Source organism: Bidens hawaiensis, unplaced genomic scaffold, assembly GCF_021521415.1.
Source record: "Bidens hawaiensis isolate Kalapana, Puna unplaced genomic scaffold, B.hawaiensis_p1.1 tig00010577_1, whole genome shotgun sequence".
NCBI lineage: Eukaryota > Viridiplantae > Streptophyta > Magnoliopsida > Asterales > Asteraceae > Bidens > Bidens hawaiensis.
In genome coordinates, this window is record NW_027491810.1 from 36,553 (window position 1) to 49,663 (window position 13,111).

Genomic DNA, 13,111 nt, shown 5'->3' on the forward strand with positions numbered 1-13,111 from the left:
TATATACCTGAATACGAAAGCCGCACTTTAAATATTTTTTAATTTTTTTTTTCATATTGTTAAATATAAGTAAAGGCAACAATGAATAAAAAAAACACAAGTAATAATAAACACTAGTTAGGCCATAAAAAATACACAAAGTTTATGACTTCATTTACTAACCACACTTCCTAGTATTTGTATCAGCTTTGAATAGGTGGGCCCGCATACACCCCTTGTCGCATATAGAGATCATCCGGTGTCTCTATCTCTTCCAGCCATGCATACTCATCTTCATTTCCATCAATCGCCTCATCTCCGCTTGCTGATGTATAAAATAAATAAATAAATAGAAAAAAATTTGCACGCGTTTGTTGGAACTTTTTATAAGTATTTAATGCAACTAGTTACAATTAATAAAACCATATTGTTACAAAAAAGAGTAATAACTTACCGAAGCTAGAGTAGGGGTAATCACGGTAATAAGTACATTTTCTGCCTGCAGATTCTTCATACGGCGGTGTGAGAATATCAAGAACCGCACAAGAAGTAACAGCAGTGAAACAATGAAGATTTCCTCCTGTGTTTGGATACAAAACTGAAGTAGTACAAGGCGCTGAAAGAACTTTGTCCACTGACAGCTTTGCTAATCTAACTATTAAACAAATTCCATAAATATTTTGAATTTGTAACTAAAGTTAATAGTAGCAGTTAATAGTATGTTCCAAAAAAGAACCTGGAGCTCGAGAAACTTCCTTTGAAACCTTGATGCAAGCTGGTTCAACCCAATCATAACCTTTAACATGCAAAGAACCGTACAAGACCTTGCTCAAAACAGTCATTCCTGGATGGTCATGTAGCGGTATAACTGATGAAGTGGGAAAGATAAACATACACATCTGCATTAAAATTGCCTTCTTTTAAAACATGCCTGAAATTACTATGAAACAATTTAAACTTCCAATTTTTTTTTTTCTCAATGATGTGTTTGGTTATGTTTTATTAGCAGCTAGTGAGGGGGAAAGAATCGGGCTTACGGTAAAACTATCATTTTCACTTAGGTCCACATATGTTATCGGCTGGGCCCAACGGTTAACCCTACCGAGAGTATTGGAGGTAGAAAAACCATGACCTCGGTCATCTTCTTGGTGTTGTTCTGTTAGCCCAACATCAGCAGGACCAATTGTATCTGCAAAATATTATATATCAATACCTAATATTATATATCTAACGATGATAGGTAATCAGATATGCTAATACCACAAACCTACGAGCAGGCCTGTAAATGAAACACAGGGATGTCTCCGAGAATTGCCAAAAATTTTTGGGCCGAAGGCGAAAAAAAAATGGGGGCCTTAAGTAAAAAGGGTTTTTTCGTTGGGTTTAAACAATTTAATTTTTAAATTGGCTTCTTGGTTATGCTTTGGGTTGTGTAAAAAACTTGTATAAATAAAAATAGGCTTAAACATGTCTCAAGTGAGACTATAACCCCCAACCTTTTGGTTGGGAGTCACACCTCTTTGCCAGTAGATCAAGCTAGCGGTTAAGTAATTGAGTTTAAAAATTAAAAATACATATTCTTTTTCATAAAAATATATATAATTTTCTTAAAAAAAATTTCGGACCTAGCGGGGTGTAGATCCAGGGTCCGTCGACCACCCTGCCCTCCTTGAGAGCCAGCCCTAACGAACCGGACGCTCGGTGAACTGTTCGGGAGCCTTTCGGCGGGATTCGTTTATGCTCGTTTATTTAATAAACGAACGAACATGAACACATGTTTCGTTCGTTCATTTATGTTCATGAATGTTCATTTATGTTTGTTTATTTATGCTTGTTTATGTCCATTTATTTATGTTCATTTATGTGTTATTAGAAAATAATTAAATATTATGTAGATGAGACATTAACTTAAAAGTTTTATATTTGTTAATTTGTATTCGTTTAATTAAACGAACGAACATGAACACATGTTTCGTCATTCATATATGTTCATGAACGCTCGTTTATGTTCGTTTATTTATAATGTTCATTTATGTTCGTTTATGCATTATTAGAAAATAATTAAATATTATGTAGACGAAACATCTACTTACAAGTTTTATATTTGCTAATTTGTGTTCATTTATGTTTGTCCGTGCTCATTTACATTTGTTCATATATGTTCATTTATGTTTGTTTACCTTTGTTCCGCTATGTTCATTTATGTTCACAAACTGTTCGTTTAGATTTTAAACAAACAAACAAACATAAATGAACACGAACATGTTCATTTTTAAAATAAACGAGCATAAACACAATACAGCTGTTCGATTAAGTGTTCATGTTCGTTTAAATTTAAATGAACGAACACGAACATACCCTTGTTCGTGTTCTTTCGGTTCGTTTACAGGCCTACCCACGAGAGCTCAAGCTCAAGCTCAGCTAGTCAGCTTGTTTCGAGCTCTTTTTCTAAAGCTCGTTTATTATTTGTAAATTAATTTATATGCATTTTTAACTATTTTTATATATTTTGAGAAAAACCTTAACGTGACCAAGCTTGGGTCGAGCTCATGTTAAACGAGCCATGCTCGGGTTGCGTAGTGTGAAATTAATGCATATAAGCCCAAAATAATTAAAACGTAATTAAGTGCAATGAATTGTAATTAAAATTAATTAATATTGGTACCGAGTTTAGAAGAGAGATCTCGGATGAGTTTGGGAGGCGGCGGTGAGGTTGAAGGCGCCAAATTGTTCTTGCAGGTGTTGTATACACCTTGAATTGAAGAAGATTTAGAGGAAGAAGACGAGTAATTAGCCATCGCAAAGAGTCGTTGGAAGAACATATTGGTGGAATTAGAATTAGGTTTCAGTTTCAACAAGTTTGGCTTTAAGAAGAAGATATTGGCTTCTACTCGTTACTACTACTGTGCTGGCTTTCAAACAAAGAAACACCCAACTAGACAACTTCCGTTCCACTTTAACCTAATTGTGTTTGTATAATAAGTCAAAGAGTTAGCTGTTTTATAGTTTGTACAAATCTTTAAGCAGTTTTAAATTCATTTCACTTGCAATCAAACCCGAATTTATTAATCTTGTTAAGTCTAGTCGTTAAACTCATCAGCGTACCCTTCACGTGAGTGGCAGTCGTGTGCTTTCCCCCCCAAATACACCCCAGCCCCTCACACGAGGGGCTTGCGAATTATTACTAGGGTTTATTTGGGAGAAAAAGGACAAAATTTCCCCTCACGTGAGGGGCACGTTGATGGGTTTTAACAACCAGACTTAACAGGGTTAATGAATTCAGGTTTAGTTGCTTTGACACCTGAGATTCCGTAACGAGTAGATACTTCCGCAGGAGCATAATCAAGTGAAATAAAACCACAAGGACAAAAATCAAAAAATTTGAAACTACTGGACTAAAACCACATATTTGAACAAACCATAGGGACGAAAACCACAGTTTACTCTAAGTTAAAAGTTTAAAACTGTTTTGAGGTTTTTTTTTAAAGTAGTAACCAGTAAGCATCCTTGCATGTTACAACAGGAACGTTGATACACGTAAACTCACGTATCGTGATAGGAACGTTAATAAATGATAAAATTGATATTGTCTTTATAAAAATTTAAGTTGCCATAAAGAAAACAATTAAATGATATTTATCCATATGTTTTGGTCATATGTTGCGGGCGCTTGTTATATTGAGACGTATATAGAAATATTAGCGCGATAACGATGTATTTGAAATTTAGAACAACATTATGTTGTGAAAAAAAAGAAGTTAAAGTATATTATATTTGGCCTAGATTGTTTTTGACCGGAACTTGTACGTACAAAAAACAAAGATAAAAATAAGGATTTCGTAACGGTGTATTTGGCATTTAAGAAAACATCATATTTTAAAATTTGTAAGTGAAATATATATATATATATATATATATAGGGAGAGGATCAAGAGAGAACTCCTTCTTAAAGAGAGAATTAGAGAATTAATAAAGAAATATTTTTAATTTAATTAAAAAATATATTTTTAAATTTCCATTTTTGCCATTATTCTTATATTATGTTACCATTTATTCGAAATATATATATATATATATATATATATAAAAACTCGTTGTAGTGCACATATGCAATACATCGACTTTTTTTATTGCATATGTGCACTAATATGTTTTTTGATATGTGCAATAATGTTGAATAACATATATGCAATTTTTTGTATTGTATTAGTGCAATAGTGTTATATTATATACAAAAATACCAAAAAAAAACAATATAGTGCATATGTACATTAGTGTTGTATTACATATATGCGATAGTTTGTTTCGAGTACAATTATTAGTGTTTGTATTTACATATATTCAATAGTGTGTATTGTATAATGCAATTGTGTTGTATTATATGCAATAAAACACTATCGTATATATGCAATACACATTAGTGCACATATGCACTACATCGCCGTTTTTTTTTAATTTTTGAAACAATATCATCTTATTAGGAGGAAAGAAAAAAAAATCACAAAATATTTTTTTAAAAAAGTTAAAAATAGTTTTTATTAGTTATCTAGTTCTCTCTTTAAGAGGAGTTCTCTCTAGATCCCACCCCTATATATATATATATAATATAAATGATTAAATAGAATTTTGTTATGAATCCAGACTAATTTATGGCCCAATCCGATTGTTACGGGCTTTAAGCTTTTCTATTGTATTAATATTATTATGTAATGTAATCTTTCGATTAGATATGATGTTGAATTTATCTGGTTTCTTCTTATTTCTCTCTAGTTTTCGTCATGCTACCAGCACATTGCTCTCAGTTCATATTTGATTCATTCATTTGGTTACCACCTCTCTCCATGATTTTGATCGGGTACTTTCTCAAACCACAAAACACATAGGTTTTATGATCGCACCATTTCATTGATTCCATGAAGAAAGATGAAGCACCATTTCAAATTCATAGCTGGATTATCAAAAATCCGTGCCAGGAAAGAATTGGATGAATTAGGAACTCCTTACAAACATGAATTACGAAGTGGAAAAAGTTTCCAAATTTAATATGCTTTAGTATTATTATAGTTGATAAATATTAATATAACCTTAGAATTTGATTAAATCTTTAAAAGACATTGTCCAAAGATTTTTATTTCAACTTGTACTAACACATCTTTACAAAAAGTACTTAGCAAATTTGTTATCCACACGTGATTTTGAACGTATTCGGTTGATTTTTATGAAGCATCTTTTTTGGACCGATCCGAAACCTTTACATGAGCCTTTCTACCACGAAGCTATACCTTTGATCATTTCACATGACATGAACACTTTTTGCTTGATATTCTTGTATCGTCTCGATTAATCATCCTACCAAACAATGTTGTAAGCATGATCTTTTCTTCTTTTACGAGACCTCATATTCATGCTCCCATTACAATCCCGAGCTAGGAACAGGCCTATTCCTATAACATTATACACCACGATTAGCATTTATGATACATAATACGTGCATAACCAAAATATGGAAAATCCAAGTTTATACCATGCCCATCGTACGTAGCTTACGCCGGGCCAACGTAGGCTACACTAGGTAAACGTAACCTCCATCTTATATAGTTAAGGATTCAGCATAGCTTCTCTCTCCCCTACAGCTTTGCAGCCCAAATTTTCTATTTCTGCATTTTCAGCTTGCTTATTTGATCCCGAACTTTGTGTATTGTACCTAAGTCAATCCAACACAATCATTTCAAGTGGTATTAAACACATTGTTGATCAATTCTTGGTGTTAGTAATGAAAAAACATGATAATATGATAAACCTATAACTATATGCGTACATGTTACAGCATGGAGATTAGTAACCGCATTAGAGAAGGATGTAGACGACATGATTGCCAGCTTGATCGAGCTCCCCCTTTAGGATGTATAGTTAAGGATGGGGTTAGGGTTCTTGAGAGGAACCCGATTTTAGGAGAGAGAGGAGACACATAAATTTCTTATGTGTGTGAGATTAAGGGGGTGTTTGGGATTGCTTATTTTCATCAAATTACAGCTTATTAACTTTTTGAAAAGTAATAAGGTGTTTGGGATTGTTTATATTGTGAGCGGAAAAGTTTCATAAGTTACACTTTTGTAATTTATTAACTTAATGAAAAGTTATAAGGAAGTAAAATAAGAAATCCTTAACACCCCTAAGTTATGATGATAATTTATTCTTTCTATATATGCAGCCAAAGGAAAACCCTTTATTAAGGGTAATATGGCCCATCAAAAATTACCAAACTAACATATAATAATGTATATTAATAATTTTGATCTATTAGAATATAAATGATGATGGTCATATTAATAAATTATACATATATACATACATACATACATACATTTGGTTTGGTTATAATGAAAACATTGTTAAGTTGTGAAAACCATTGAAACTCTACCTGAACCATATATTAAAATAATTTAATTGCTTTGTGTGGTCCACATTAAAGTGAATAAAAAACCATAATCAATTTCAATAAATATTTAATTTAATATAAAAAGGGTAATCTAGTAAATTTCCTCTAACCATTTTTCAACTTTCTCTTTCATCCTATCATTTCAACTTTCTCTTTCATACGTTTTCTCTTTCCTCTCTCTCTCTCTCTATATCACAATCTCTCTTCACAAGTTTCCAGCCATCTTTCAACACAAATCTACGTTTTTCGGCACTCTTTGAAAATCCGTCACACCAAAAGTCGATCTCTTAGCTGGTTTCCAGTCTAGAAGTATGTTAATTGTTTAAAACATATGTTTAAAAGCATATGTTAATTGTTTAAAAAAACAATATAATAGAAACAACAAAAAACGTATGTACAATGCTATGACTTATATTCAATAAAACATAAGTCGTCCCCTCCTTCAACAAGATTTTTAAGCCAAGATTTAGATTGATATAAGTTACAAATAAATAAATAAATAAAAGATTTATAATGGATTTATGTTAAACAAATTACCAACTGGTCTTAAAACATAAAATAAAACACAAGCATGATATAAAATAAAACAAATTACCAACTTGTCTTAAAACATAAAATGAAACGCAAGCATGATATAAAAATAAACACAAACAAACGAGCAATTATAAAATACACAAACGAACCTATAACCACAAAACTCAAAATCAATTATTTCAAACAATTATTCTCTTTCGTATATTATATCTAATCTATATTTTAAATTTGTACTATAGGATCCGAGTTATCCATAACAAATCTAGGAATTAGGGAGATTACTATCGTGGTGGACTGGTGGATATAGATAGATGAATCTACTGGGCTTATGTTTGGGCTGCAAGTCTTGGATATAGATACATGAACTTGCTCTTCAGTCGTGGTGGACTCCAAAGATTAGATCTTATCTAACCATGAGACCAACACTAGCATCGCCATAGACGACGACAAATAAATGTTCGAGGACAGCCAACATATACATCAAATCCACCAGATCCACCGCCGCATATAGCCACCAGATCCACCACCGCAGATCCGCTAGTGTAACTGTTTGGGCGGACTGGCTGACACCTTGGAGACGACAACGGATTGGAAGTGGCATCTTGGAGACAACGCCGACCATCGGTGTAAGGCCCCCGACCCGGGTGCCCTATTTTCACGCTGATTGGATTTACTTATTCACATAATTCGTAAAATCAGAGTTAATTAAAACATTTCGCGGAAATAAAAGTCATTAATTCATACATAACATAAACATCTTGTCTTAAAATAATATAACATAAGTCTTAAACATAAAACATAAATGACACGATAGTCTTCTTCAAAGCAATGCCAGTCTTCCTCTTATTGCCACGTGTCCTCATCAAGCAACTTATCTCATTCTACGTGCATGCGTGCATACTAAAAGTCAGCTACGCTGAGTGAGTTCTTGTTAACTAACTTACATTACGTTCACTTACTCACTAATACGCGTCCGAAGATACGTATTAATACTTTCCTGTTTATTTATCATTTATCATACTTAGATATATACATTCATACTTCATACTTTCCACATACCTCGGATACTATAAGGATCCGGTCCCCACATACCTTGGATATTATAAGGGTCCAGTCCCTACATACCTTGGAACTAATAAGGATCTGGTATCCTACATACCTTGGATACTAAAAGGGTCCAGACCCTACATACCTCGGATACTATAAAGATTCGGTGTTCTACATACCTTGGATATTATAAGGGTGGGTTTAGACCCTACATACCTCATATACTATTAAGATCCGGTGTCCTACATACCTTGGATATTATAAGGGTCCAAACCCTACATACCTTGGTTATTATTAGGGCCCGGTGCCCTCTAACATACCATACAATACTACTTCATTACATGTGTTCCTTTCTACTTCCTTCAATCATAACTAATATAACAACTACGTGTATACTAGTTAATCGATCCATAACATTCACGTTCATAAGCAAACATATATCTAATATACACTTACCATTTAAGTTAAGTTTAAAAATCTAAACACATCGTAGTATGCACACAGCCCCGAAAACATAACACATAAAAGGGGCTAGAACTCACCAGGATTCTGTTACGTTCATTGTTAATAGAAATTCCCTTCCTGAGTTGTGCGCGGCTAACTATTTAATAATGTACACATATTAATCATCTATAATCTCTCGATATTCAATTCTTAAGTTAACGGGGTAAACTTTTAAGTTAACCGAACCGACATGTATTCTTCCTTAACCGTTCGTATTACTTTAATATACTTTTAAATCCTTATTTTATTATTGAACCGACTTCATTAATTTGCATATTTAACGATATTTATTATTATCGTATGCATATCTATTACCATATTATTTCACTATTATTTTAATTCACATTCTAACTCGTCTTAAGTTCTTGTCTTCACACTTTATGTTATTATAAATACGTTCATAATATTTTACAAGTTATCTTACGTTCGTACGTTCCTTTCACTTCCTCCTTTGGTATAACGAACTTTTATGTTCAAGTGTTACTGAACGGGTCCCATAAATTATTGGTTTGGCATAAGGCGGGTTACAGGTTGTTAGACGAGTCGGGTCTTGGGTTTGGGTTTTGTTTAAGTTTAGCATCCAAGTATTTTATTATTATTAATCAATAAAGTTTGTTATTATCGTTATTATTATTATTATTATTATTATTATTATATAACCCACCAAACCCCCTTTCTTACAAAACCCTCCCCCCCCCCCCCCCATATATTCTTCTTCCTTCCCTCCTTCTCTCTTCCCTTCACAGACAAGCAGCCACCGTCGCCGCCGGCCCTCCGCGCTTCCGGCAACCCCCTGCACCCTACCTTTATCATCCATGAGCAGACCCTTAAACACCCCATTCTCACCAAGAAGCTCTAGCTGCCGGCCTATCCTCTTCGCTGCTCCCTTCCCTATTTCCGGTAATGGGTCGCATAACAAGGATTCGCACACCATGATTCGCATGGGATGCGAATCCAACAATTCGCACGAGATGTGAAACCATCAATTCACACGAAGAGGTTCGCATGGGATGCGAAACCATCAATTCGCAGGAAGGGGGTTTCGCACAGGAAATTTGCACGTCGCATAAGGGTTATTCCAGATCTAGGTTACCGGGCAGTTTGGTGTTGGCCGTTCTTCTTTGGACTCGGGTTGTATCCTCGCAGATCTGAGTTCGTTCAGATGTTTCCGACGGCACTAGGTCGTTTGTGACTAACACGAAGGGGGTTTCATTTCGGGTTCCGCCGCCGCTCAGATCTGGGTTCGAACTCACGCACCCCAGGCCTGTTTGGGTTCTGTTTCACGTTCTCTGGTTCGAACCCCTTTAACCCGAGCCAAGTCAGCTTGGAACTCGGGTCTCGTTGAACCCGTTTACACTGATCATTATTGTTATTGTATTCAGCTAAACCTCATGATATTATGGTGATTATTACGATTTGATTTGTTTGAAACTTGTTTATCTCGGTTCGTTTTATGTTGATTCCTTTATGTCGGTTTCGTGTTAGTTTCTCAAAATTCTTTGTTCATTTATGATTGTCTTAACTGTATTAACGAAAATAGAATGAAACGAAAGGATGATTAAATCTTAAAATATAACCTTTACCTTTAGGTGTGATTAACTAGATCTTGAATGGACGGAATTGGATTTGGAATGTTTGGTGTACAGGAGGTTGTGTGTGTGCATGTGTGTGATAATGATTGGAAGAATGATGATGGAATGATGAGGATAAGGATAGATTTAGGGTTTTAGGGTTTGAAGAGGCAAAGCTTAAAGGCTTTTAGGCCCAAAATATGTTTAAGTCCATTAACCACAATAATCTTATCCTATCTTATTATTTAATTTATTTTATTGACGTATCTCGACACGACAACTAAAATAAACCCGGAATATTTATTTATTTAACGAAACGAGGACGTTACAATCGGTTCTGGATTGCTGACCTCCATTGTTGCTTCAGCTTTCCCCAAACCGACCTCCATTGTTGTTTTGTAATATATGTATGTATGTATGTATGGGAGATATCAAATGAGAAACACTTTGAGTTTTAAGAACTCGAAAAAACTCAACATAACAATTTTTTTTTGAATTTTTTTACACATACGTAATATACGTAGGCTACATGTACATAAAAAAATTACACAATTTTTTATGCCTCGAGTCGACATTTTACATATGGGTAACGTACGTAAAAATTAGTGTAATCACTGTACATCTTTATTCTCTCTCATACTTTAATTTTTTAATCACATTTAATATCAGCCACATAGTCTAATCTATTTAATTAAATATGTGTTCAAGAATGGAGTTCTTAAGTTTTTAAAACTTAGAAAGGTTCTTAAATTATCCCTCCCCAATATATATATATATATATATAGAGAGAGAGACTATGGATTTGAAGATAAGGTGAAAAAAGGGTTTGAAGATCTTATTAAATAATCAGAAAGTACAAGAGAAGAGAGAGAAGCTATGAAAAAAAACCAATATGTCCTTTATGATTATTTGAGTTAAAATAAGCAAATTAGAGATGTGGCATCATCTTAACCATCCATTTGAGTTTCTATAGTTTCACAACTCAACAAAGTTTTCATTATATATATATATATATATATATATATATATATATATATATATATATATTCTCACATTCTCCCACTTGGCCGAGTAATAATTTATTATACGTATTAGATAAGCCTGATAAGGAGTTAACATGCATTTTAACTTTAAACTCAAACTGGAGCAGAGAAATACAATCATTGAATTGAACATCGACTCAAGACCCCCATTAATCATACTACAGTCCTTATTTAAAATCTAAGTAGTTATGATCAAATTTTCAAGTAAGCCCTTCAAAACGTTTGATTTGTATTATAATTTGTCTATATGTTATTATGCGTGCAGAACATATTAAGAGACATACAAAATCAAAATTGAGGAAACTTAATAATTAGTCATTCATAGTACGATATGCAATTATGCATGGTCATGAGTAATCCTGTCTTAATTATTAAGCGCTTACATAAGACTTATGGGTGATAGACTTTTAGTTATCGAATCCTTAAGCATATCATGAATGTATTCGATACAAAAATTTATTTTCCTCATTTAGTTCATAAACGAATGATTGATTTCATATCAAAATTTTTAGTGCAGCACCTCTTAAACTGTTACTGTTTGAGAAAACATGATAGCTGACTTTATCACAGTAAGTCATCAATATATAATTTATATGGAATTAATAAACTTAGGAGTCAACTGATAAATTTTCAACAACATTTATTGACAATTGCTTTATGATTAATCAACATATTATGTCGTTATTACTTAGGCTAATTGTTATCAGTTCATTATGAATCCTCCATAGATAGATTTATTTGCTGAAATAAGAATATATCACGAAAATTACATTTTGTTATCTTGAATATAACAAAGTTTAGAGTAATAAATCGATATGAGTTCTCACTTCTTCTTTTAAATTATAGTCTCTCATTTCCTTTAAAGATATTTTAATACTCTTTTAGATGCTTCACATTAACCTATACATATCTAATGTGTTGCAATTTTGAGTAATATCTGAGCGAGTATAGACTTGAACTTACATAAGGCTTCTACTTAATGAAGCATAGGGAAATAATCTAAATAATCTATGTGATCCTATTGTCCTCTAAAGTAGAGCGGTATTGTTTGTTACATGTGTAAGGAATATCTCTGAGATCTATCATATCAAAGTATGTGTGAACAATGCTTTCACTTATGTAACATATACCTGTTAGAAGAATGTCATCTATATAAGGACAAGTTTGTTTTTAGTTGCTCCCACTCATCTTGAGGTAGGCATATTAATCCACCTGGTTTGATGAAAATAATTGTATAAAGATTTCATCACATTTTGATGTTTGCATTAACCCATATATGGATGTTATTGACTTACAAACTAAATGTTCTTTAACCTTCAGTTTAAAACTTTTAGGTTGTTTTATGAACATATAAATATGTAAGTCGGTTATTAGGAAAAGTTGGTTTAATGTTCATCTAATGCAGCTCTTAACTATTTTAAGCTACAAGACCAGTAATGATCCTTAAAGAAATCTATTGTAATATAAGTAAGAAGATTCTTTAATAGTTGGTTTCTCCTTAAATATAACCTTTAGCAATCAATCGTGCTTCTTACTCTTAACGTTTTGTATTGGGATTTAGTTTAGTTATAAACACTCTTAGGTGATTCAACTGAATCTCAATTATTACTCTGACTGATGGAGTCAATTTTGCTAATAATAGCTTTATTCCAATTCGAAGATTGATTGATATTAATGGTTTATTAGAATAGGTATGACCAGTAAACTTTCCAATATCCATTTCAACTTTAGTTAGGAATGTTACATAATCATCAAAGTTAGTAGGTTTTAAAACCTAGATGACCTCCTGAGTTGATTATTGGGTATTAGAAGTTTCAGTTTTATTGATTAGCTCTTGGTTAGGTTGCTATAATTCTCAGGATTCTAAGTGTGTAAAAGTTGGTGCAGTATGGTGTACAAGAGGTGTAATCGGAGTTAAATCTAGAGTAAAATTTAATGACTCTCTCCCCCCGCCTCTTGTACTTCTAACAAGTCATTATATGGACTTTTACTGC

The 13,111-nt window shown here is 33.1% G+C and overlaps 1 protein-coding gene across 1 annotated transcript; it reads right to left on the reverse strand.

Moving 5' to 3' along the window:
- Nucleotides 1-77: 77 nt before the first annotated feature.
- Nucleotides 78-7,574, reverse strand: LOC143535723 (plant cysteine oxidase 3-like). The gene is made up of 6 exons (XM_077029901.1): nt 7,365-7,574; nt 2,645-2,843; nt 1,017-1,168; nt 716-878; nt 434-634; nt 78-304 (listed from the first exon to the last, which is right to left on the reverse strand). The coding sequence occupies exons 1-6, from the start codon at nt 7,572-7,574 to the stop codon at nt 183-185; spliced, it is 1,047 nt and encodes a 348-aa protein (XP_076886016.1). The 3' UTR covers nt 78-182.
- Between the last annotated feature and the right edge of the window lie 5,537 nt (nt 7,575-13,111).

Excerpts from the sequence above, each read along its gene's own strand:
- LOC143535723 (XM_077029901.1), bottom strand. The coding sequence starts at position 7,574 with ATGGTCGGCGTTGTCTCCAAGATGCCACTTCCAATCCGTTGTCGTCTC. Across the intron at positions 1,169-2,644 it reads AGATCTCTCTTCTAAACTCG|ATACAATTGGTCCTGCTGAT; the intron begins GTACCAATATTA and ends AATATTTTGCAG. Across the intron at positions 879-1,016 it reads GTGAAAATGATAGTTTTACC|ATGTGTATGTTTATCTTTCC; the intron begins GTAAGCCCGATT and ends ATTTTAATGCAG.